At 37.9% G+C, this 26,308-nt stretch overlaps 1 protein-coding gene and 1 pseudogene across 8 annotated transcripts in view; one reads left to right on the top strand and one right to left on the bottom strand.

Moving 5' to 3' along the window:
• PFKFB1 (6-phosphofructo-2-kinase/fructose-2,6-biphosphatase 1) overlaps positions 1–26,308 on the bottom strand; it is a 78,876-nt gene that overhangs the window by 38,177 nt on the left and 14,391 nt on the right. For all 8 annotated transcript variants that reach the window (XR_007132822.1, XM_047764788.1, XM_047764789.1 and 5 more), the window contains exons 2-7: positions 8,182–8,307; positions 4,773–4,866; positions 3,890–3,956; positions 2,957–3,031; positions 2,453–2,509; positions 526–647 (exon numbers count right to left, since the gene is read on the bottom strand). Coding sequence is in view for 7 of the 8 variants with exons in the window: in XM_047764788.1 (XP_047620744.1) it covers positions 526–647; positions 2,453–2,509; positions 2,957–3,031; positions 3,890–3,956; positions 4,773–4,866; positions 8,182–8,307 (541 nt within the window). In the remaining variant the exon portion in view is untranslated. The remainder of the gene's footprint in view (positions 1–525; positions 648–2,452; positions 2,510–2,956; positions 3,032–3,889; positions 3,957–4,772; positions 4,867–8,181; positions 8,308–26,308) is intronic.
• LOC125118984 (uncharacterized) lies at positions 9,359–9,456 on the top strand (annotated as a pseudogene).

Raw genomic sequence — 26,308 nt, forward strand, 5'->3', positions numbered from 1 at the left:
ACTCTACTCCTGACTTCCCTGGTACACCCCTACCCCTCTCATGCAAAGTTAAGTGCTTAAAATTTGAGCAGTGGTTTCAGCTTTCTAGGATGCAATTTCATCTTCTTGAAAATTTATGATCTTAAGACCTATTTCAGCCTGCTTGAAAGGGGTGCCAAGGGATTCAATGAAACAATAAAGGTGAACATGTTTGGAAACTCAAGTGTCATCCACATGTGAAGAATACTTTTGAAAACATAATAGCAAAAACCACAGAAGGGTCATTTTACCCCTGACATCAGGGTCCTAATATGTCCATATTGCTCAGGAAAGCACTACTGCAAACCTCTTGTGAACACCTTACACATCAAGGAATCACAGTCTCCTGAATAATTAGAGCTGGGAGGACTCTTAAAGACAGATAATCAAAAACAGCTCACTGATATTACAAATAAAGTTAGGGCCCAGAGAGGGAAAGCATTTATCCAGGTTCTATAGGACATCAAAACTGGGCTAAGGATCCAGAGCTGCACTTTGGGTTCTTACCTGTCCAGTTCATCATCCAAAGGTTGGTAGTTGACCTCATAGCACTGGATTCTTTTTAGAAAGTCTTCTAGAACCTTTTCACGGTCACAGTCTATATAATCAGGGCTGCCAAGCTTCACTTGCTGGAAGAAGGGAGAAGGATAAAGGAACTGGGGGAGACAGCCTCTGACAGTGCCCTGGAGAAGGGTCCTTAAAGATCATTGAGAAACATCCCTCATTGTAGATATGAGGAAAGTGAAACTTGGAGGAGGGGTCTTGCCCAAGTTTACAAAATCAGTCAGTTGAAGAGAATCTGAACTGTGCAACTCCTCATTCCTTATTTTTGTGTGGTCAAACAAGGTCTGATGCATTGCATTCAGTTCTAGAGCACCCACCATTTAAGAAAAACATCTATAAGTAGACCGGAAATTGTGGTGTGATAAATGGATAGAAAAGAGGAACAGAAGATCTTGGCCAGGGGTATTGAGTGTTTACTGGAATAATACAACATGTTTGCTTTAGATTTCTGAAGGGTTGGACCTCCTAATCTATTAATATCTACCTTCTCCACCCACACTCCCCACCTCAGTGAATCTACCCAAGTTGCCTAAACCTAAGATGAGTGTACCCTAGATGTGTTTATTTCTATCATTCCCCCACCTCTTAGCAGGCACAAAATCCTGTCCACTGTATCTTCTAAATATCTCTCCAGTTGGCCTCCATTCTCTCTTTCCCAGATTCTCACTATAGCTTTGTGACCAGTTACTCTATCTACAGTCTAGTTACTTTCCCATACTAGTAGTCAGAAGGATATTTCTAACATGTACATCATACCATGGAATTTCCATGCTTAAAATACTTCACCATTTCCTCATATATTTTAGGATAAACTATGAATATTTTAGCAGGTGACTCATGACTTGTCATGACTAATCCCCAAATCATCTCTTCATCCTCACCTGTCATTGCTCCTGTATTCCTCCACACACTTTGTTTTAGCCAATTTAAACTACTTCTAGTTCCCTGAAGGTGCCATACTTAGTATATGCTATCCCTTTATTTCCCATTCTTCACCCGCCAAATTATTATGCATCCTTCAAGATGCAGGTCAGTTGTAACCTTCACTGAGAAGCCTTACCTGGTACACCCCTACCCCTCCCATGCAAGGTTAAATCCTTAACATCATGTTATTACAGCTTCCTTTGTTTCTTCATCTCAGCAATGACTCAGAGTTACATCTATAAAGTTGCCAGTTTCCCTTTCTAGACTGTGAGCTTGAGGGCACGACTCTACCCTATACATTTCTGTCTACTCAGAATGTCACAGCCCAGGTGTATAGATTCAATTTATGTTGAAGCAATAAATGGATGGATGGGTGGATGAAAAGGAAAGGGAAGATCTGGACATGTTCTATGCTTCGAAACATGTGAGCTTGAGGGCACGACTCTACCCTATACATTTCTGTCTGTTAAGGTTTCGAGTTTCTGATGAAGGCTGAAGGAGGTGGCCTTTAAGTTCTCCTCTGTCCCCAGTAATTTCATGAAATAGAGTACAATAAAATGTGGTGAGTGATCTTAATCTAGATCTAATCTTCGACTTTTGCCTGGAGTCTAAGAGCAGTGATAGCTCTGATATGAATTGCATGGCAGAAAAAAAGAGCCTTCATGGCAGAAAGTCAAGTCTGTGGTCCAGTCCCAGTTCTACCTATTCCTGGCTGTATGAACCTTTGACAATTCTATTCTTCCTTTGGAAGCTCAATTTCTTCTCTCCACTACTAAGAGGAAATTCATTGAATCATAATATGCCAGGATGGTCAGGGAATGCTTCTTATAGGAAGTGGGAGAAGAATCTCAGGGAAGAATCCCTCCTTTAACTGCACAGAAGTATTTTTAGGCATTATTTCACATCTGCAAGAAAGTAAGAAGGAAAGGTTATTTGTGCTCCTTACCCTGATGTTTTCTGCAATGACGTCGGGGTCATTACAAATGGACTCAATGAAAAAGACCTATAAGAGAAACAGAACAGAAATTTCCAGCAGGGAATTATATTTGGTATAATATAATTATACCAAAACAGAGTTTGATTCCTTCTCAGTGGCTCTGAGTCATCTTTAGAGGTATCTCTGACAACATAATTTCATACAGTGATGCTTTCAGGATTCTGAGTCTTGTTAGGCAGATTGGCCCTAAATTGTAGTGTTTCACTCTCCTCCTTCCTCATTCCCACCCTCGCAATGTCAGCTTGTCAGCAATCATCTTCCATTGCCTAATGTGGCACCTCTACTTTCCTGTTCTGGTTCTATTTTCTACTTCTAACTGTGATCTGGAAGGCCCTGCAACCAAATTAAGCATATGGCAGCTGATTTGACATCTCTGCATCCCCTGCCTTTCCTTTCCTTTGGGGTTTACTATAGATGAGTAGGCTCTACATTAGAGTTTGAGGGTTACTGTACCTTATAACCGTGTTCTTTAGCAAACTGTAGAATCAAAGACCGTCTTTCTCTGGTAGTATTGGTGGCATCAAAAACCTAGAGGCACACAATGAGATGGCTTTGAGTCTGAGCCTGGTTCTAAAAGAAATGCCTACACTTTGATGATTCCTGTGCTAAGTGGAGGGCTTATGGGAAGGGATAGAACTTGGACAGGGTTTTGAAGGAGTGAAAGGATTTGGAATTAGCCTATATAAATTTCTCAAGCCCTCATTGAGCCCTTACTGTCTGCACAGAAGTTCAGCAGACTCTGTAGGCATAATAAAACCAGAAGAAAACTGTGGGGGTTTCTTAGTCATTTTACAGGTAAAGTAGCTGAGGCTTAGAGAAAGGATCTGTCTAAATAAGGTCACCAAGAGTTGCTAGCAGAGCAGAGTTGGAACTGATTTTCTCAACTCCTAGGTAAAGCTTCTTTTCCTATCACTGTGGAGCTCTTCAAGGATGGGAAACAATTTACTATCCTCAGTACTTTAGATGGAACCATATACATATTTGAAGATCTCCTCTCCTTTTAGAATTTATAGATCCTATCCCAAAGGCCTATGAAATTAAACTGACTAGATGTTTAGGTGAATCTCTAGAACTCAAAAATGTTTATATTTCAGTCTTAAATTCTAGCACAGTCCTGAAAAATTCTTAGGGGTGGAGTGGTTGAGTATACTGGTTAAAAGTATAGATTCTGGAGCAGTATAACCTGTATTCCAGTTTTGGCCTGCCACCTTGGAAAAATATTTAATTATTTAATCTCTATGTGTAACATTCTTCTAGGCTATAAAATGGAGTATAATAATAATACCTATCTCATGGGGGAAGGTGGAATTAAATAAATATGTGAAAAGTACTTAGAATAATGTCTCCATCTCAGGAGAAACTGAGGGAAAATACAAATATCTTTACCGCAACGTGACCTTCCTCATGGCTAAGATAGTTATGGACATCTTTCAGAGCTGCCAGGGCACACTGCCTGAAAAAGATGAAGAAAGAAACAAAGACAACCCCTATACCCAAGACGAGTTCCTCTCTATTTTTCTGCATTATCTTTTGCACCACCTCTCAGATGTCCTACATTACATTATTCATCTATTGAACATCTACAAAGGGTGTGTTCTAGGAACTATGACAAGCACAGAGTGAAGACACAATTGAAAGTGGCTCTGTGTGGACACTCAGGGACAGGTATAAAGTAACATACCCAAGAAAAGTTGACAAATGACAGTCATACTATTAAGGGCTCCAATCTTTGAGCTAATAAAACTCAAACTGAATTGGTTCTTTAATCAAAGTAGAGCTTGGGTATATGGTCTGTAAAGTAGAAGTTGTTCCTGGTATACATAACAGGGCAAGCACAGGTATGATGGTGGCAATGTATTTACGGTTTTGGCAAAATTTTGTTTAGTGATTATTCTTTGCTAGGTTCTATTATGAGGCTATGGATCAATAAATTAGACCCAGGTTCTGTTCTGGAAGTTCTCAGACGCTTGTAGAGGAGAGAGACCTTGAGGTTGAATGGATGAGATTGGAGTGGGCCAAGTTATTGAGACTCATGTTTCAAATGCTAGGCTAAGTTTCCACTCTCTCCCATCAAAAATAGGAAATTTAAAATTTCTTAAGCAGGGGATAGCATTATTTAGGTTGGTAGAAGTGCTGTTGTGACCACCCTTTGAGCATCTAGAGGGCCTTCTTGCTAACCCAAATTGCTTTGCCCTACTCCCCCATCATCTGAACAAAGGCCTCCCTCAGCCAGAGGGCAGTGCAGGTCCTTAAAATGTTAGATACTCACTTCCTGATAAGTAGGGCCTCCATGTTGTCTGGGAGAAAGAATTCGTAGTTCTTGTAGCTCACTGCCTCTCGTCGATACTGGCCTAAATTAAACACTGAAAGCAGGGAGCCCTGGTAAAGAGGTTGGGAAGATCCCAGTGGCAAAAAAAAAAAACACACACAAAAACCAAAAACCAAAAAACCCCTTGCTGGGAGGGATCTCAGAAGTAAAAGAAGGAATAGCTTGTAGCTATATGTTTATAAAGCTTCAAATTGTGGTTACCAGGTCATTTACCTCTCAGAACACTGAAAAGTGGGGATCACCATTCCCATATTGTAAATGAGGAAATCAAAGTTCAAAGAAACTTTGGAAGTAACTCTCAGTTAATAAATGGAGAGCTGGGATTCAACTCCAGGTCTATTTTGTTCCAAAGCTGGTGATCTTCTCACTATTTTAATTATCATTAACTCCAACTCTTTTAATGTCATACAACTCCATTGGAAAGATAAAGAAACTGGTGATCTCCATCACCATGGGTCAACGAGTCAGTTGTGATAGAACTAGATTGGTCCCTGTGAATCCTAGTCCAATGCTATTGTGCATTTTCCAGTATCAGGACAGATAATCTAGATTTTTTGCCTTCCTTAGGCTGTACTTTCTCAATTGTAAAGATGAAAAAACAGAGAAGACAGAAGGATAGGAGGAAAGAGGGGATAATAGGCAAAGGGGTAATGTAATAGTCATTCATCCAATAAATATTTTCTGACACCTACTCTGTGAATGAGGACATGAGTTCTGGGGTCTCAGAGATGAGCCAGATCTACATGATGGGGTCTCAAAGAAGCTCAAAATGCAGCAGTGACAGTGAGTGAATCAGTACACAGAGAGCTCCCACCCACTTTGTTAAGTGCTCTGACAGACTCATGCAAATGAGTCAGGGGGAAGGAAAGACCAATTAAACTCAGGGCGATATCCAACGGTGTCTTGGAGAAAGCAGCATTTGTACCAGTCTTTTTAGGAAGGCATGGAGTATGGGAGATGGGGACAGAGACAACCCAGGTAGAGGAACAGTTTGACCAAAGGTATGACACTGGCAGAAGGCAAAACCTGTTTGGAGGATGGTGAGTCATCCACTGTGACTGAGGTCTGTGAGGGGGGTAATCATGCAGGACCTTGAATGGCAGGCTAAGGAGCTAGGTTTAAACCTGTAGGCCACAAGAACCCTTGGCGGCTATAGATACGGTCAGCTTTGTGTTTGAAACCTGACTCTGAGGGTCTCTGCAAGAATAGACTGGAGTAGAGCAGATGGGAAGCAGGTGTATTAGAGCAGAGACCCATCTCCTACCTCCAGTGTGGCCCTACACTCAGCAGAGGCTCCTCAGAGCCTTCAGTCCTACAAGAACTATTCCTTCTCCCCTTCTTTTCTGTCAATGTCCTACTCCTCCTACAGGACCCACTCAGCTCACGCATACCCTATCTGGAAACTTTCACTGCCTTCCAGTTGGTGATTTCCTCTGTGAGCCCCTCAGCACCCTGCTCTGGGATCCTTTGGTGCCATGTCCTATTCTTATGCATCCCAACCAGGTGGAGAAAGCTTCAAGGATAGAGTGTGGCTCTCATCCATTTTTGCATCTCCAATGCCTAGCATGGGTTTCTGTACATGGAAAATCATTGGGAAACTCTTCCCCAGTGAATAAGAGAAAGAGAAAGTCCATGAAGGAAAAGAAGAAATGGGAGGAGGAGAGGAGAAGACTTGGTGAGAGAGAGGGAAGGAAGCAGATAGACAGGGTGTTGGGATGATCAAGAGAAATGAAAGAGAATGGAGGAAAGGAGAACCACGGGGCCAACGTGGGATTCTTCCCTCTTCCCAATCAGTAGCGCCAAGTAGCAGGCTTGGCACAGTGAGTGTCAGGCTTTGGAAGCAATGGGATATGGGTTTGTATCCTAGTTCTGTCACTAGGGACCATGTGCCTTTAGACAAGACACTTCACATCTTGGACATTAATTTCATTGGCTGTCCAATGATGATAATACTAATTCCTCCTACATGAGTGCTTTAGAACTTGAGAACAGATGTGAATCCTTTGAGGGCAGGGATCCTATCTTACTTGCCTTTGTTTGCCCAACATCCAACAAGAGCTTTGGTGCAACAGTGTGCTCAACAAATAATTAGTAACTGAATGATTAAACGAATGCCCAGGAAGAACTGTTTTCTACACTGGCGACCAGTGCTCCATTCCACAAGGGAGAGAGGCTAAGTGCTTGCTTAGCATACCAGTAAAGGGGAACACAGTCCCAGTAAAAATTTTCAGCTAAGTTAAAAGCATCAATATTGTCATCAGGGGATACATTAAAAAACTTTAGGTAGACTTTCTTACATTTGCTGTTTTTATTCTGAATTACATACGATGTGGGGGCACCCTAACTTTTAGTGCTTAGAGCCTCTAAACATCTTAGTCTGGTCTTACGTGACCAATAGAAATGAATATGATCTAGTCCCCTACCCCAGAGCATTTTCTGGGTGAGAAATCCAGACACGCACACTGCTACAACACACTGTGTAATTAGTGTTGGCACAGAGGGGGCTGTAGAAAGCATTGGTGTGAAAATTCAGAGAAGCACAGTCTTCCTGGGGGGACCCAGGAATCAAATAGGAATGGGGATACAGGATGAGCGATAGAGAAATCAAGTAGAGAGGAGAAGAGAGTGGTTGCTGAATAAGAGAGAGTAAGCAGAAAAGAGATCACATTGGTGTGAAAGGAAAAGAAAAGTGGAAGTAGGGAGGAGGCTGACAGGGAGGGAAGGAGACCCTCTGGAGGCGGAAAGAGGCAGGATCACTTCCGGCTGGGGAGGGAGAGCAGACAGGCTCAGACCTAAGGAGAGGCTCGGAGAGAGCGGACGCCTTCTGGACTGGAGAGGTGAGCTGAGGAGCCTTGCTTTACTTAAGATATTCTGGGGGCCTCTGGGCTGGGGCTTCGACGTGCTAGACTCCACATGCCCCTAAGGTTTGAAGAAAACCTTAATGCAATGGAATGGTAATGTTAATAAAATAGTAATATTGCTGTGGTAGTAATAATAACAGTAATATATGTAGTATGTTACTCATAGGGTTGGTTTGTGGTTTTGCAACAATGTAACTCCTTAAGAGCAGGTATTTATTCTTACTCATTTTCCTATACTTAGCACCTAGTATGAGATTGGACACAGAGTATATACTTAAGAAATTGTAAATTTATGAAAGTAGTGGTAGTAACAGTAGTAGTGGTGGTAGTAGTAATAGTAATAATAATATTATTATTAATACTGGTAATAATGGTTTCAGATGCTCCCGGTACTGATGTTTTTTGTCCCTTTTAAAGTCATCTACCTTACTCAATTTTCAGTCAATGGTTTATCGTGTGCTGTGGAAGAAAGGGTTTCAGGGACATACCTTTAGTTGGTGTTCCTATCCAATTGAGATAACGTGTGAGCTTCGTGGAGATGTAGGTCTTTCCTCGAGCTGGTAAACCCACCATGATCACCATCGTGGGGGAATTTGTAAACTGGGGTATGGATGCTGAAAGACACAAAAGAGCCTCAAATGTTGTTCCCAGGTTCACATGATATTCTGGTATCAGCAAAGAAATGTAGAATTGGAAAAAGCTTCTCTCCCACCACTGTAATAAGGAAAAAATCATGGAGAATTGCCAATTGTGTTTTCTTGAATTCATGAGAGAACTGACATTGCAGTGTAAACAGCTAACCCAAAATCTGTAGAGACAAGCATTTGCAGGGAGAAACAAGGCCTGGGTATTTGCTTATCTTTTGCAGATATTACTGAAAAACATATAAACTCATAATAATATTCAGCTAAAATGTGTTAACGAATTGCTAAAAGTTTGTTGTGGGCTAGTGTGAGAATATGAAACCCCTCTAAACTGCAGACATAGGTGGATTTGAATCTTCTTGCAGACTTTTCTTCTAAGAATTCCACCAGGTCCTGACAGGGAAGACTGAAAAGAATCCTGAGAAAGATACCCTATAGATCTGTTTTGAGGAAGGAAAAAGAAAAGCAGCAATGGCTGAAATTGTGCCCAGATCATTCTCCCTATACCCTATGGAACAAAGGCCTCAATCTTCACAGAGATTGAGAGCTTGAGAGCTATAAAAACTATAGCTTGAGAGCACTGATGGATGTTCACTGCAACTGGCAGAGATGACTATCCAATACCACTAAAATGGCCCAGATCAATCTATTACTATATCTTCCCTAAGGGAAACAAGGCTTAATCTATAGAAGGAATGGCAATAAGAATGAGTACACTGGTGGAAACTCACAACAGGTGGAGAAGAAAAATAGAAAAAATGGAATATATGGTAGACCCACCATTATATTTAGAGCATGGGCAGGAACATTTGGGAAAGTCACACCTCTGTGACTCAGGATAAGCCTGCTTAAGACTGAAGATTAATCATAATTACGTAGACTGTCCCTAGTCCCCTATTCCCTACTATCAAGCTAAAAGAAATCAAGTAAAATAATAGCAAACTATATTTTAAAAGGATGCAGGAGGTAATATCCAGAGAGCAGCACAAAAGGAAGAATCAAAGCAAGAAAAAAAAACAGTCTGTGCACAAATATTAAAAAATCAGAATGATACAGTGAAGATTATCTTGACTCCTGCATAAGGATGACACATAAATTTGTGAAGTGTTCCATATTAAACAACAACAACCAAAGTCTGAAAAGACCAAAAAAAAAGTCACCAGGACCATAATTGATTATGACACACATGTTGGAATTTCAGACAGGCAATTAAAATGGCTATGATTATTATGTTAAAGTCTATATTGGAAAAGTTAGACAATATATAAGATCAGAGGTAATTTCAGCAGGGGATGAAAAGTATAAGAAAGAATCAAATGTAAATGCAAGAGAAAAAACACATGAATAGATGTGTTTTTTGAATGCCTTCAATGTCCTTATCAGTGAACATGACACAGCTGAGGAATCAGTGAACTTGAAGATAGAGCAACAAAAATTATACAAACTGACATGCAGAGAGAGGAAAAAAGAGTAAAAAAGAAAACAGAACAAAACACCCAAGAACTCTGATACACTATCATGTTAGAATACCAGAAGGAAAAGAGAGAGAGAATGGAGAACAAGTATTTGAAGAAATAATTCCTGAAATAAAAAAAAAAGATATTGATATAAACCACAGACCCAAGTATCTTAGGGAACACCAAGCAGGGTAAATGCAGTTTTAAAAAGAACCATATCACATCCAGACATATCAAATTCAAACTGCAGAAAACCAGGCAAAATAAAATCTTGAAGGTAGCCAGGAAAAAGAGGTAAAGGAAATATTTTACCTAGGGAAGAACAAGAAAAATTACACTAGACTTGTTATCAGAGCCACGGAAACAAACAGAGTGGAATAAAATTTTAAAGTATTGAAAGTTAAAAAGAACCCTGCTTATCCAATTCTAAATTCAACATAAATGCCCTTCAAAAATAATATGGAAGATAAATAAGTAAATAGTCAAGGGGGAGGAGGAGGGAGTGGAATGGATGGGGAATTTGGGGTTAATAGATGCAAACTATTACCTTTGGAATGGATTAGCAATGAGATCCTGCTGTGTAGCACTGGAAACTATGTCTAGTCACTTATAATGGAGCTTGATACTGTGAGAAAAAAGAATGTATATATGTATGTGTAACTGGGTCACCATGCTGTACAGTAGAAAAAAAATGTGTTGGGGAAATAGCGATTGATTACAATTAAAAAAATACCATGTAAAAATAAATAAATCATTTTTTCTCCCATTGTCATGCTCCATTGTAAGTACAACAATGGGAGAAAAAATTATGTATACATGTATGTGTAACTGGGTTCCCATGCTGTACAGTGGGGGAAAAAAGTGTGTTGGGGGAAATAACAATAAAAAATAAATTAAAAAATAGTCAAAATGATTTTTTCAAAATGATTCTTTTCAAAAGATAAGAAATCTTTTATTTAGGCAGAAGGGATATGATATAGGTAAGAAATTTAATCTATATAATTAAAGTAAGAACATTGGAAAAGGAATAAATGAAGAAATAATATGGAGAAAAGGGAACTCTCATGCACTGTTGATGGGACCATAAGCTGATGCAGTCATTATGAAAATATTATGGATGTTCCTCAAAGAAATAAGAAAATAGAACTACTATATGATCAAGCAATTTTGCTTCTGGGCATTTATCTAGTGAAAAAAAAACTAATTTGAAAAGATACATGTACAACATACAACATTGTTCATTGCAGCTCACACTTGATCTGTGAGTGCTTTAATGTGGCCCAAATTAGCATGCCAAAGATTTGGAAACTGAACTATCAAGCATACTTCCACCTAAGCTCCCTATTGACCACTAGGTGGTGCACACACAGTGCTGATCTAAATAGTTTTAGAAAAGTTTTAAAAACTGAATTGATTTTGGAACCACAACACATAGAAGGGTAAAACAAAAATATGAACCTCCACAGGATAAAATTAATACAATATCATTATAATAGAAACTATATCCACAATAGAAACAAAACTCAACCAAAATACGAATACCATGAAATCTCAACTCACATGAAAAAAGACCATCAATACACATGAATGATGAGATGACACAGACATTAGAATTATCTTAAATTGTTGATTATAAAAATTATTGAATGAGCAATTATAAGAAATCTTGAAATAAATATTAAATTAGAAAGGCTTAGCAAAGAAGCAGAAGATATAAGCAAGAATCACATAGAAAATTTAAAACTGAAAAGCACAATAATCAAACAAAAATAAAAACCCTCACCAAGGGAGTTCTTGTTGTGGCACAGAGGAAATCCATCCTGCTAGTAACCATAAGGTTTCGGGTTTGATTTCTGGCCTGGCTCAGTGGGTTAAGGATCCAATGTTGCCATGACCTGTGGTATAGGTCACAGACGCGGCTTGGATCCAGCATGGCTGTAGCATAGGCTGGCAGCTGTAGCTCTGATTTAACCTGTAGCCTAGGAACTTCCACATGGTGCAGGTGTGGCCCTAAAAAGCAAGCAAACAAACAAACAAAAACCAAACCCTCATCAAATGGACTCAATGGCAGAGAAAACAGATAGAGAAAAGAACCATTAAACTCAAAGATTCATCAATAGAAATCATCCAATATGAACAACAGACAGACAAAATATTGGGGAAAAAGAACAAAGATCAAGGGACCAGTGTATGAAAAAATAGACTAATATTCATGTTATTGGAGTTCCAGATGGCTAAACTTTTTTTTTAACAGGATAGCTACACATAAATCAATGAAATTAGGACATTCCCTCATACCACATATATTTCAGGAGGGCCTGAAAAAGTAGTTGAGAAAATTAGGACAGAAAACTTCCCACATTTATAAAATCCATAAACTTAAGAGATTCAAAGAGCTGAGCAAATCCTAAATAGGGTAAAAACATTAAATCCCATCTAGACACATCATAATCAAATTGCTAAAAACTAAGGAAAAGAAAATAATCTTGATAGTAGTTGAAGAAAAATGACACATTACCTATAAGGGAACAACAATGTTTAAATGACTGGAGATTTATTATCAGAAACCATGGAGGCCAGAGCAAAGTTGCACAAAAATTTTAAAGTACTGAAAGAAGAGTGGTCAAGCTAGGATTCTATATTCAGCTAAAATAGTAATCATTCAAGAAAAATAAACTTTCTCAGTGAAGGAAAACTAAGAGACCTTGTAGCTGGCATACCTTCACTGAAAGAAATGCTAAAAGAGGTTCTTCAGACAGAAAAAAAAACAATACCAGAAGGAAGCTAAGAAGGTAGTCAAGGAAGGAATTGCAAATGAAATAGTAACTATATGGATAAATGTAATAGATTTTTCATATTTTTAAGTCCTTCAAAAAATCTTGGATGCTAGAAAGCAAAAAAAAAAAAAAAAAAGCAGCATTGTATATATATAGCATGGTACAATGGGATCCTCAATGAATATAGATGTGTCATATAAAACAAATATAGCATGAAGAGAAAAGCATAAAATGACATACATGGTTGTAGAGTTCATACACTCTTATTTAAGTAGTAACAGATTGATTCTATACAGACTGAAAACTTGTGTATTTTGTAATCCCTAGAGAAAATACAAAAAATTATGCCAAGTAAAAATCACAATAGTTAAGTAAAATGAAATATTAAAAACTGTTCAATAAGCCAAAAGAAGGAAGGAAAGGGGGAAGGAACAAAAAAAACGGGGAAAAAAAGAAAACATACCAGAAAATAGTACATGTGAATCCAAATATACAAATAATTACATTAAAGGTAAACGGTATAAGCACATCAATTATGAGAGAGACAAATATATTTTGAATTAAAAAACCCATTACCCAAATTTGGCTGTAAATTCTATGCAATCTCTTCAGAAAACTAGAAGATAGGAAAACATCTGTCAATATTTTATTTTATTTTATTTTATTTTATTTTATTTTATTTTATTTTATTTTATTTTATTTTATTTTTGTCTTTTTGCCTTTTCTAGGGCCACTGTCACGGCATATGGAGGTTCCCAGGCTAGGGGTCTAATTGGACTGTAGCCACCAGCCTATGCCAGAGCCACAGCAACGCAGGATCTGAGCCGCATCTGCCACCTACACCACAGCTCACAGCAACATCAGATCCTTAACCCACTGAGCAAGGCCAGGCAGGGATCAAACCCATAACCTCATGGTTCCTAGTCAGATTTGTTAACCACTAAGCCATGACAGGAACTCCTGTCAACTTATTTTATAAAGCCAGTATTACACTGATACAAAACTCAGAAGAAATGGTACAAAAAAAGAGAAAAATACAAATGAATATCCTTCACGAACAACAACAACAAAAAAAACCCTAAAATAATTGGCAACTCAAATTTGGCAACATGTAGGTCCAGGTGGGGGCAGCAGTGGTGATTGTTGATGCTTACTCAAGTGGTGCCAAGGGCACAGCTTCAACCATCATGCCTCAGCTCCTGCTCCTAGTTGAGCAAAGGCTCTGGCCCTACCCACTCCATGCCACAGCTTAGTGCTGGATCTGGGGCAGACAGGTTCTGGGAGACTAGATCTAGGGATGTGGAGGAGGCTCAGAGTCCTGATTGTGGTCCAGGTGGGGCAGCAGCAGCCAATATTGGTTGTGTTAGCTCAATATACATCCCACAATCATCCCAGATCTCTGATAGCAATGCAGCCACTTCAATTCCTGCAGCCACAATGCCCCAACCCCTAGTTCCAACCTAGTGAATGTATTGGCCCCATCCACTCCACGCCTCAGCCTTGCACTAGAGTTGGGATGACCACAACAGGGGCAGGGATGCAAACTTGGGCTGTGTCTGAGTGGAGCCACAGATGCCTGAACAGGCAGTGCATTGGGCCTCTGTGAGCTTATGAGCTAACTTACTTCAATACTCTTCTACTTTACAGCAAAATATGAACTCAAACGGAACAGAGCCTGCTCAAGCCCAACACTCAAGGCTTCTGCTCCAGCAACTGAAGAGCAGATCCAACCCCTGATAGGGCAGCAAAAGCATGGAGCAGAGAGGAAGTCCTATCTCTCATAGTGCACATGCTTAGATCCTCTAAACCAACCACACCCCATATCAAGGTGATAGAGGCCAGCACACTCTAAGGAAAGATGTGGGTAACATTCACATCAAAACCAGCCCTCACACCAAAGACATTGGACAAACGTAATCTACACAGGGGTGCAGCCACATAAAAACACCCCCTCAAGACCAAAGTGGATAACTGTTTCTCCTAAATCCAGAGAGACAGAGAAATTAAAGTAAAATAAAAATGTAGAGCTACTCCTAACTGAAAGAGCGAGAGAAGTTCCTTGAAAGAAATGAATAATGAATCAGAGATCATTAGTCTACCAGCCACTAAGTTCAAAAAAGTGGTAATAAAAATGCTAACGGAATTAAGAAAATTACTAATATAAATGCACATCATTTTGATGAGGAACTAGAAAATATAGATGACCAGGCTCAGCAAGATGAAGAGAGAGAGAATTAAAAAAAAAAAAGAAATGAAAGAGAAGAAATAACAACCAATGCCACCGAAACACACAAAAAAAAAATCATAAAAGAATGCTATGAACAACAAATTGGACAACCTAGGAGAAATGGACAAGTTTCTAGAAACATAAAGCCTTTCAAGACACACCTATGGTCAATTAATCTATGACAAAGAGGCAAGAATAAACAATGGAGAAAAGACTGTCTCTTCAACAAGTGATGCTGGGAAAACTGGATAACTACATGTAAATCAATGAAATTAGAACATTCCCTTATATCATATAGAAAAATAAAATCAAAATAGTTTAAAGACCTAAGTGTAAGACATGACACAATAAAACTTATAGAACATAGGCAAAACGTTTTTGACATAAGTGGTATTAATATCTCTTAGCTCGGACTTCCATGGCAAAAGAAATAACAGCAAAAATAAACAAATAGGACCAAATTAAACTAGAAAGCGTTTATATAGCAAAGGGAACCATCAACAAAATGAAGACAACCTATCAAATGAGAGCAAATACTTGAAAATGATGTCACTGACAGGGGTTAAGACCCACAATATACAATCAGCACATACAACACTGTAGCAACAAACAAACAAATGAACAACAACAACAAAACCAAAAAAAAACAAGCAATCAAAAAATGGACAGAAGATCTACACAGATATTTCCCCAAAGAACACATACAGATGGCTAAAAGGCTAATGAAAAGATGATCAACACTACTAATAACTAAAGAGATGCAAGTGAAAACTACAATGAGGAATCAGCTCAAGACTACTATCATCAAATAGTCTACAGATAGCAAATGTTGGAGAGGATGTGGAGAAAAGGGAACACTTGTACACTGTAGGTGGGAATGTAGATTGGTGCATCCACTAAGAAAAATAGTATGAAGTTTCCCTAAAAAACTAAAATTAGAACTACCATATGATCTAGCAGTTCCACTCATGGGTATGTATCTGGAAAAATGAAAACACTAGTTTGAAAAAATACATGCACTCCAATTTTCATAGCCACACAATTTATAAAAGCCAAGACCTGGAAACACCCCAGGTGCCCATTAACAGGTTATTTACTTAATAAGATGTGTGTGTGTGTGTGTGTGTGAGAGAGAGAGAGAGAGAGAGAGAGAATGGGGGGGGGTGTATGTATTACTCAACCATTAAAAAGAATGGAATATTGCCATTTTCAGCAAAATGAATGGAAGTAGAGAATATTATGCTTAGTGAAATAAGGCAGACAAAAGACAAAATGTTGTATAATATCACATATGTGGACTCAAAAAAAGACAAATGAAAATATATATAAAACAGAATCAGATTCAGAGATGTAGAAAAAACTTATGGTTGCCAAAGGAGAAGGGGAGGGTTAATTTTGGGGTATAGGTTTAATATATACAAACCACTATACATAAAATAGATAAGTAGCAATGATTTACTATATAGGATGGAGAATTATATCCAAAATCTTTTAATAACCTATAACCTAATAACTTAAGGAATATCATTTGCAAAAAAGTAAATCACTACACTGTATACCCAAGTCTAACACAATATTGCAAATTGACTATACTTAAATAAAAAAGCAAAAAATTAGCCACATATGAAAAATAATACACTACAACCAAGCATAGTTTATACCACGAATGCAGTTTGTTCAATATATAAAAATAATCAGTAAAGAAGTAAAACCACATGTTATATGAAGAGATTTAAAAAATACCTTTTGACAAATTATGATATTCATTCCTGATAAAAACTCTTAGTAAACAAAAAACAGTAGGGAAATTCCTCAACCAAATGAAGGATATCTGAAAAAAATTATAGCTAATGTACCTTGCATTTGATTGGCTGAATGCTTTCCTAATATCAAGAACAAGATGGGAGAGGTGGGGTCAAGATGGCAGAGGAGTAAGACATAGTGGTCACCTTCTCCCATGAATACATAAAATAAATCTACATGTAGAATGATTCACACAGAATATCTACTGAACACTGGCAGAAGACCTTAAACCTCCAAGAGGGGCCAGAAACCCTCCACATAACTGGGTAGAACAAAAGGTAAAAAGAGAGAGAGAGAAGAGGAAAAAAAAAAGAATCAGGATCCTGAGAGGGAGCAGTGAAAGAGGAAAGGAATCTCCACACACTGGGAGGCCACCTAACTGACAGGGAGATCAGTTGAGACAGAAGGACCTCAAAGAAGACACAGAGAAAAGCACAGCAGCCAAAACAAGGAGGGCAAAGCAGAGAGAGAGCTGCAAAGACCATCAGTAACACCACCCCCAGACACCACAACCTGAGATGCTCAGGTGGGGGCTAGGTACTGAGACCCAGGTTTTGGAGGTCAGTTCCAGGGAGATAACTAGGGTTGGCTGTGTGGAGACAGCCTGAGGGAGCTAAGGAGTGGTGGTGGACCAAGGGCTGGGGAGTGGAGAGTCACACCCGAAAGAACCTGAGGGGAGATCTGGGCCCACAGGAGAAGCAAGATATCATTGTTGGGAAGAGCAAGAGGAGGAGGGGCAGAACGCCATAGGAATACCTTTCTCTGTGCAAGTGCAGACTCTTGGAGAGTGTGGCTATGGGCAGCAAAGCCCCTCTTGCACCAGCTATAGGTGGTGAGGACTCTTGCATGGGCTAAGCATGACAGGGTTCTTCTTGCATGGTCAGGCAGCAGGGGCAAACGAGCACACTTATCTCTGACTCCAGAGGTGGGCATGGCCTGGAACAACTAGGGGTCCATGAACAGACACCACCTTCAGCCTCAGTCACCTCAGAGGTTGGCACAGAGGAGGAAACAGCAACCAAGCACCACCGTTGTTACTCTCACTCCAATGGGAATGCACATGCCCTGCCACTGACACTGCCGCCTAAATCTGCCTGAGGCTCACTGCCATTTCCCAGGGCCTTGAACCTAGAAGCAGCCTGTGCCACCTTCCCACAGGTCCTTGCTACTCTCAAGAGACCAGCAACTAGGCCCTAGCTACTAGCCCTGCCTATTGCCTCCATCTCCTTGGAAGCACACACAACATCCTATCAAGGGAATAATAGCCTGCACACTGAGGAAAGAGACAGCAAGCATCCAAATCCTCATGCCAAAAATAAATAGTAAGCCCTCACAAAATACCCAGGGGTGCTCTTCATGTGAATAACCCCCCAAGACTACAGTAGATGGTTTCCCTAAACTCACAGAATAAGAAAAATATAAGCAAAATGAAGAAGCTCAGGAATCATGCCCAGTTAAAAGAACAGGAGTATTCACCAGAAGGAGCAAGCAATGAAACAGTCCTCTGCCATCTAACAGACACTGAGTTCAAAAAGGAGATAGTGAAAATACTGAAAGAATTAAGGGTGAATATGAAGGAATTAAGAGCAGATATGAACAGTATGCAGATTCCTTTAGAAAGGAACTAGAAAATATAAGGAGGAGACAAGAAAAAATAGAAAATTCATATGAAGAGATGCAAACTGAGTTAAAGGCACTGAAGAGCAGAATGAATAATGTAGAGGAATGAATTAGTGATTTGAAGATAGAATAATGGATATCATCCATTCAGGACAGCAGACAGAAAGCCAAATGAAAAAATATGAAAGCAATATAAGAGGTCTATTGGATAAAATAAAGCAGGCTAATCTACGAATAATAGGGATTCCAGGAGAAGAAAAAGAAAAGAGGATTGAAAATATAATTGGAGAAATTATGCATGAAAACTTTCCAAATCTAAAGGAAAGAGATGTCAAGATACAGGAAGCATATAGCCTAGTAGTCTAGGCTCCAAATTTTTCCCTATATGCTTCCTGTATCTTGATATCTTCTATTCGAATTTCTCCAACAAACAAAAACTAAGAGTCCAGAAATGTTAAACACATTAAAAAGGAGATACTGAAAGTGCTCCTTTAAATAAAAAAGAAGCAAGAAGAAATAGGATGGAGGAAATCACAATTGGAAAGTAATCATTAACTAAGCCAGAATACAGAAAAAAAAAGAAAAAAAATTTTGTAAAAGTGAAAATAAACACAAGGAATTGCAAAAGTATACACATGAAGATGTTAATAGGACATCAAAATCATAAAATGTGAGAAAGAAAAATAAGAAAAATCTAGACTTTTTTTCTAGAATGTGTTTGAACCTACATGACTATCAGGCTAAAGAAAGCAGGTATAGGAATGGGTTCATATACTTGAATAACAGGGCAACCGTAAATCAAAACCAAGCAATACATTCACAAAAACTAAAAAGAAGAGGACACAAGCATAAAATAAAAGGAAATCATCCAACCAAAAAAAGAAGGAACAAAGGAGTAACATAGAATCAACTGGAAAATAAGGTTTAAAATGGAAATAAATACATATTCATCAATGATAACCTTAAATGTCTATTGACAGAATGATCCAAACAAAAGACATAGAGTGGCAGACTGGATTAAAAAAAAGCCTGCTACATCCTGCCTACAAGAGACTCACCTTAGGGCAAAGGACACATATAAATTGAAAATGAGGGGATAGGAAAATATATTTCACATGAATGGAAAAGACAGGAAAGCAATAGCTGCACTATTCATATCAGACAAAATAGACTTTAAAATGAAGCCCATAAAGAAAGACAAAGAAGGACACTATTTAACTATAAAAGGATTCATTCAAGAAGAGGATATTATACCCGTCAATATATATGCCCCTAAGATAAGAGCACCAAATACACACAACAAATGCTAAAAAACTTAAAAGGAGAAATTGATGGGAATACAAATATAGTAGGAGATTTTTAACACCTGCTCACATCAGTGGACAGATCCTTTAGACAGAAAATTAATAAGGCAACAGAGGTCCTAAATGACACAATAGAAAAATGAGACGCCATTGACATTTTCAGGACTTACATCTAAAAAAAAAAATACATTCTTTTCAAGTGCACATGGAACATTCTTAAGGATTTACCACATACTCAGGCACAAAACTAATCTCAACAAATTTAAGAGTTTAGGAATTATTTCAGATATCTTTGCTGACCACAATGGCATGAAACTGAAATCAACCACAAGAAAAGAAGTGGAAAAAAAAAAAACTGACTACATGGAGACTAAATAACATGCTACTAAAAAACCAATGGGTCAATGAAAAAATCAAAAGGTAAATTTAAAAAATAGCTCAAGACAAATGATAATGAAAACACAGTCATTCAAAATCTGTGGGATGCTGCAAAAGCATTACTTAGAGGGAAGTTCATAGCAATAGAGGCTGTTCTCAAAAAAGAAGAAAAATCTCAAGTCGCCAACTTAACCCACCACCTCAAAGAATTAGGAAAAGAACAACAATGACAAAAAACCGCAAATGTCAGCAGAAGGAAGGAAATCATAAAGATCACAGAGGAAATCAATAAAATAGAGATTCATGCCATGAGACACATGGGAAGTCCTGAATAGACATTTCTCCAAGAAAGATATACAGATGGCCAACAAGCACATGAAAAAATTCTCAACATCTCTGATTATTAGAGAAATGCAAATCAAAACTACCATGAGATCCCACCTCACACCAGTCAGAATGGCCATCATTAATAACTCCACAAATTAAATTAAATTAAATTAAATTAAATTAAATTAAATTAAATTAAAATTGCTGGAGAGGGTGTGGAGAAAAGGGAACCCTCCTGCACTGTTGTTGGGAATGTAACCTGGTACAGCCATTATGGAGAACAGTATGAAGGTACTTGGAAAACTATACATATAACTACCATATGACCCAGCAATGCCGTTCGGACATATATCTGGACAACACTTTCCTTGAAAAAGACACATGTACCTGCATGTTCATTGCAGCACTATTCACAATAGCCAAGACATGGAAACAACCTAAATATGTCCACTGACAGAGGATTGGATTAGGAAGACTCAGTTTATATACACAATGGAATAGTACTCAGCCATAAAAAAGAGCAAAAGAATGCCATTTGCAGCAACATGGATGGAACTAGAGACTCTCATACTGAATGAAGTAAGTCAGAAAGACAAATCTGGAATCTAATATATGCACAAATGACTCTTTCCACAGAAAAGAAAATCATGGACTTGGAAAATAGACTTGTAGTTGCCAAGGGGGAGGGGGAGAGAATGGGATGGATTGGGAGCTTGGGATTAATAGATGCAAACTATTGCCTTTGGAATGGATTAGCAATGAGATCCTGCAGTGTAGCACTGGGAACTTTGTCTAGTCACTTATGATGGAGCATGATAATGTGAGAAAAAAGAATGTATACAGGTATGTGTAACTGGGTCACCATGCTGTACAGTAGGAAAAAAAAAATGTATCAGGGAAATAACAATTAAAAAAAAACTTCAACAAAGGAGGCAAAAATATAAAATGGGAAAGATACAGTCTCTTTAGCAAGTGGTACTGGGAAAACTGGACAGCTGCATGTAAATCTATGAGACTAGAATACACCCTCACGCCATGCACAAAATTAAGCTCAAAATGGCTTAAGGACTTACACATAAGGCAAGACATTATAAAACTCCTAGAAGAGAATGTATGCAAAAAGTTCTCTCACATCAACTGTAGAAATGTTTTCTTAGGTCAGTCTCCCAAAGCTCTAGAAATGGAAACAAAAATAAACCAGTGGGACCCAATCAAAGTGACATGTTTTGCCCAGCAAAGGAAGCTATAATAAACCTCAAAATACAACCTACAGAATGGGAGAAAATAGTTGCAAACAATGAAACCAACAAGGGCTTAATCTCCAAGTATGCAACCAACTCATAAAACTCAATAGCAAAAAAACCAAACAACCCAACTGAAAAATGAGCAGAAGATATGAATAGATATTTCTTCAAAAAGACATACAGATGGCCAACAGTTACATGAAAAAATGCTCAACATGACTAATTATTAGAGAAGTGCAAATTAAAGTACAATGAGTTATCACCTCACACTGATCAGAATGGCCATCATTAGTAAGTCTACAAATAACAAATACTGGAGAGGGTGTGGAGAAAGGGAACCCTCCACCATTGTTGGTGGGAATGTAAATTGGTACAACCATATGGAAAACAGTATGGAAGTACCCCAGAAAACTAATTATAGAACTACCACATGATCCAGAAATCCCATTCCTGGGCATATATACAGAAAAAAAACCTTTCTTTGAAAAACATACAGGCACCCTTATATTCATTGCAGCACTATTTACGACAGCTAGGACATGGAAACAACCTAAGTGTCCATCAATAGATGACTGGATTAAGAAGATATGGAGTACTTCTCAGCCATAAAAAGAACACATTAATTGTATTTGCAAAAACATGGATGGAACTAGAGGCTCTCATACTGAGTGAAGTAAGTCAGAAAGAGAAAGACAAATACCATATGATATCACTTATATCTGGAATCTAATATATGGCACAAATGAACCTATATACAGAAAAGAGACAAACTCATGGACATGGAGAACAGACTAGTAGTTGCCAAGGGGATGGGGAGCAAGAAGGATGGACTGAGAGTTTGGAGTTAGTAGATGAATGGATTAAGAAAATATGGTATATAATTAAATATTATTTTCTTAAAAATAAGGAAATCCTGTAATACGTGAGAGGATGAACTTGGAGGACAATATGCTAAGTGAAATAAGCCAGTCACAGAAGTACAGAAACTGCATGATTCTACTTATATGAGGTATCTAAAATAGGCCATCACATAGAAACAGAAGGTAGAATGTTTGTTGACAGGAAATGAGGATTTGCTGTATAATGGATATAGGGTTTGAGTTATACAAGATGAGTAAGTTTTATGGATCTATTGTAATTGTGCCTATAATTAACAATTCTTTATTATGCACTTAAAATTAAGAAGGTAGATCTCATGTTAAGTGTTCTTGCCACAATTAAAAAAATTACCAATTGTCTAATTTTGGAAAAATATCAAATGAGACTTACAGCTTAATAGAGAGAATAGGGAAAGAGATAGTCAAAGTGAGCTCAAAGGCCATGCCCTCCAAGAAGTAACACCAAGGGCCTCATGTTGCAGAGAAACAGACTGTCCTAAAATAGCCTAACCTAGTCACAAAGAAGAGAATTATACTGGAGTAAAGAAATGACACAAGAAGGTAATTCAAACTCACAGGAACAAATGAAGAGAAAACGAGAGAAAATATTTTAAAACTCTCTCTCTCTATATATATATATACACACATATATATATATATATATTCTTAATTTTCTCAGCTTCTTTAAAACAAAAATTATATAAAATAATTACAACAATATATTTTTGGGTTTTTAGCATATCAAGATATGATATATATGAAATAAGAGCAGAAAACAGAGAAAATGGAACAGAGCTATATAGGGATAACATTTCTATATCTAATTGGAATTAAGTTAGCATAAATCTAAAGTAGATACTAATAGTTAAGATGTTTGGAAAGCCCATGAGCAACCACAAGAAAATACCTCAATATAGTGAAAAACTATTAAAGAAATTCAATAGTAAACTAGATAATATTTACTTAATGTGAAAAAAAGGAGGAATAAAGAAAAAAGATATAAGCTATATGGAAAAGTAAGGAAAATGATAAAGTTAAATCCAACTACTTAACTAATAATATTAGATACAAACAGATCAAGCAATCCAATCAAAAGATGGAAAATGTCTGATTGGCTTAAAAAATCAAGATCCAACTGGATGATGCCTACAGAAGACATATTTTAGATACAAAGATACAGATAACTTGAAAATAAAAGAGAAAGGTGGGAAGTGAAGTCAGTGGCTCAGTTGCCACATCTTCCTCTACATCTTTGGCCCCTTGCTTAGAAGAGGCTACATTTTGATATGAGGCAATAATAAAATTATCATCCTAGCAGCCTTAATAAAATGGAGACGTTTGGATGGAGGAGACAATATTGCAGAGTCAAAGGGCGAGCTCACCTGCTCTCACTATAAACTATCAACAGAAAAACTGGAAACTACCAAAAAAGATATTTTACATCCAAAGAGAAAGTAGAAGCCACAATGACATAGTACAAAGGGCCCTTTCATAACATAATCAAATTCTATAGGTGCCGGGTGGGTGACCCAAAACTGGAGGATAAATATATCACAGAGGTTCTCCCAATGGGAATGAGAGTTCTGAGCCCCACATAAAGCTCCCAGTCTGGGGATCAGGCATCACGATGAGGAGCCCCCAGAGCATTTCACTTTGAAGGCATTGAAATTAAGACACTGGTAACTTAATCATATATATATATGTATATATATGTATATATACATGTATATACACGTATATACATGTATATATATATATATGTGTGTGTGTATATATGTAGATTGCTATATTAAAGCCTCATGGTAACCACAAAGCAAGAAGCTACAATAGATAAAAACACAAAAATAAAAAGCAATCCAAAAACAAAACTAAAGACAGTCATCAAAACAGAAGAGGAGAGAACAAAAGAGGTATAGAAGAAAAAAGACCTATATATTTGATTCTGTGAGGTGCAATTTTAAAAGGTATCGTGTTTTTGCATTCCTTTTCTAATATTTCATTGCTGGTATACAGAAATGCAACTGACTTCTGAATATTAATCTTATAGCCTGCTACTTTGCTGAATTTATTAATCAGTTCAAGGAGTTTTGGGGTTGAGTCCTTAGGGTTTTCTATGTATAGTATCATGTCATCTGCATATGGTGACAGTTTGATCTCTTCTCTTCCTATATGGATGCCTTTTATTTCTTTTGTTTGTCTAATTGCTGTGGCTAGGACTTCCAAAACTGTGTTGAAGAGCAGTGGTGAGAGTGGGCATCCCTGTCTTGTTCCAGATTTGAGTGAGAAGACTTTCAGTTTTTCCCCATTGAGTATTATATTTGCTGTGGGTTTATCATAAATGGCTTTGATTATGTTCGGGAATGTTCCCTCTATACCCACTTTGGCGAGGGTCTTGATCATGAATGGATGTTGGATTTTGTCAAATGCTTTTTCTGCATCTATTGAGATGATCATGAGGGTTTTGACTTTTCTTTTGTTAATGTGGTGTATGATGTTGATTGATTTGCGTATGTTGAACCATCCTTGTGAACCTGGGATGAACCCTACCTGGTCATGGTGTATAATTCTTTTGATATGTCGTTGGATTCGGTTGGCTAAGATTTTGTTGAGAATGTTTGCATCTATACTCATCAAAGATTTTGGGCAATAGTTTCCTTTTTCGGTGGTATCTCTGTCTGGTTTTGGAATGAGGGTGATGGTGGCATCATAGAATGTCTTTGGGAGTATTCCTTCTTCTTCAACCTTTTGAAAGAGTTTAAGGAGGATGGGCACCAATTCCTCTTTATATGTTTGATAGAATTCGCCTGTGAAGCCATCTGGTCCTGGACTTTTATTTGTAGGGAGTGTTTTTATGACTTCCTCAATTTCATTTCTAGTGATCATTCTGTTCAGTTGGTCTGTTTCTTCTTGATTCAGTTTCGGCAGACTGTAAGATTCTAGAAAATTGTCCATTTCTTCCAGATTGTCCAACTTGTTGCCATATAGTTGTTCATAGTATTCTCTTATGGTTTTTTGTATTTCTGCTGTATCCGTTGTGATTTCTCCTTTTTCATTTATAATTTTGGTTATTTGGGTTCTTTCTCTCCTCTTTTTAGTGAGTCTGGCCAGGGGTTTGTCAATTTTGTTGACCTTTTCAAAGAAGCAGCTCTTGGTTTTATTAATTTTCTCTATTGTTTTTTGAGTCTCTATTTTATTGATTTCTTCTTTGATCTTTACAATTTCCTTCCTTCTGCTGACTTTAGGTCTTTTTTGTTCTTCTTTTTCTTGTTCGTTTAGGTGGAGGGTTAAGTTGTCAATTTGGGATCTTTCTTCTTTTTTGAGAAAGGCCTGTATCGCTATAAATTTCCCTCTGAGCACTGCTTTCGCAGCATCCCATAGATTTTGAGAGGTTGGGTCTTCATCATCATTTGTTTCAAGGTATTTTTTTATTTCCTTCATGATTTCCTCATTGACCCATTGGTTTTTGAGTAGCATGTTGTTTAGTCTCCATGTAGTAGGTTTTTTCTCATTTCTTTTCCCATGGTTGACTTCTAATTCCATGGTGTTGTGGTCATAGAAGATACTTGAGATAATTTCTATGCTCCTAAATTTGTTGAGGTTAGCTTTGCACAGCAAAGGAGAGCAACAGGAAAACAAAAAGACAACTTTCAGAATGGGAGAACATAGTTTCAAATGATGCAATGGACAAGGGATTAATCTCTAGAATATATAAACAACTTATACAACCCAACAGCAAAAAACTCTTCTACCAATGGAAAAATGGGCAAAAGACCTGAATAGACATTTCTCCAAGGAAGATATACAGATGGCCAACCAGCACATGAAAAATGCTCAACATCGCTGAGTATAAGAGAAATGCAAATCAAAACTACCATGAGATACCACCTCACACCAGTCAGAATGGCCATCATTAATAAATCCAAAAATAACAAGTGCTGGAAGGGCTGTGGAGAAAA

This window comes from Phacochoerus africanus, chromosome X, assembly GCF_016906955.1.
Source record: "Phacochoerus africanus isolate WHEZ1 chromosome X, ROS_Pafr_v1, whole genome shotgun sequence".
NCBI classification, from domain to species: Eukaryota; Metazoa; Chordata; class Mammalia; order Artiodactyla; family Suidae; genus Phacochoerus; species Phacochoerus africanus.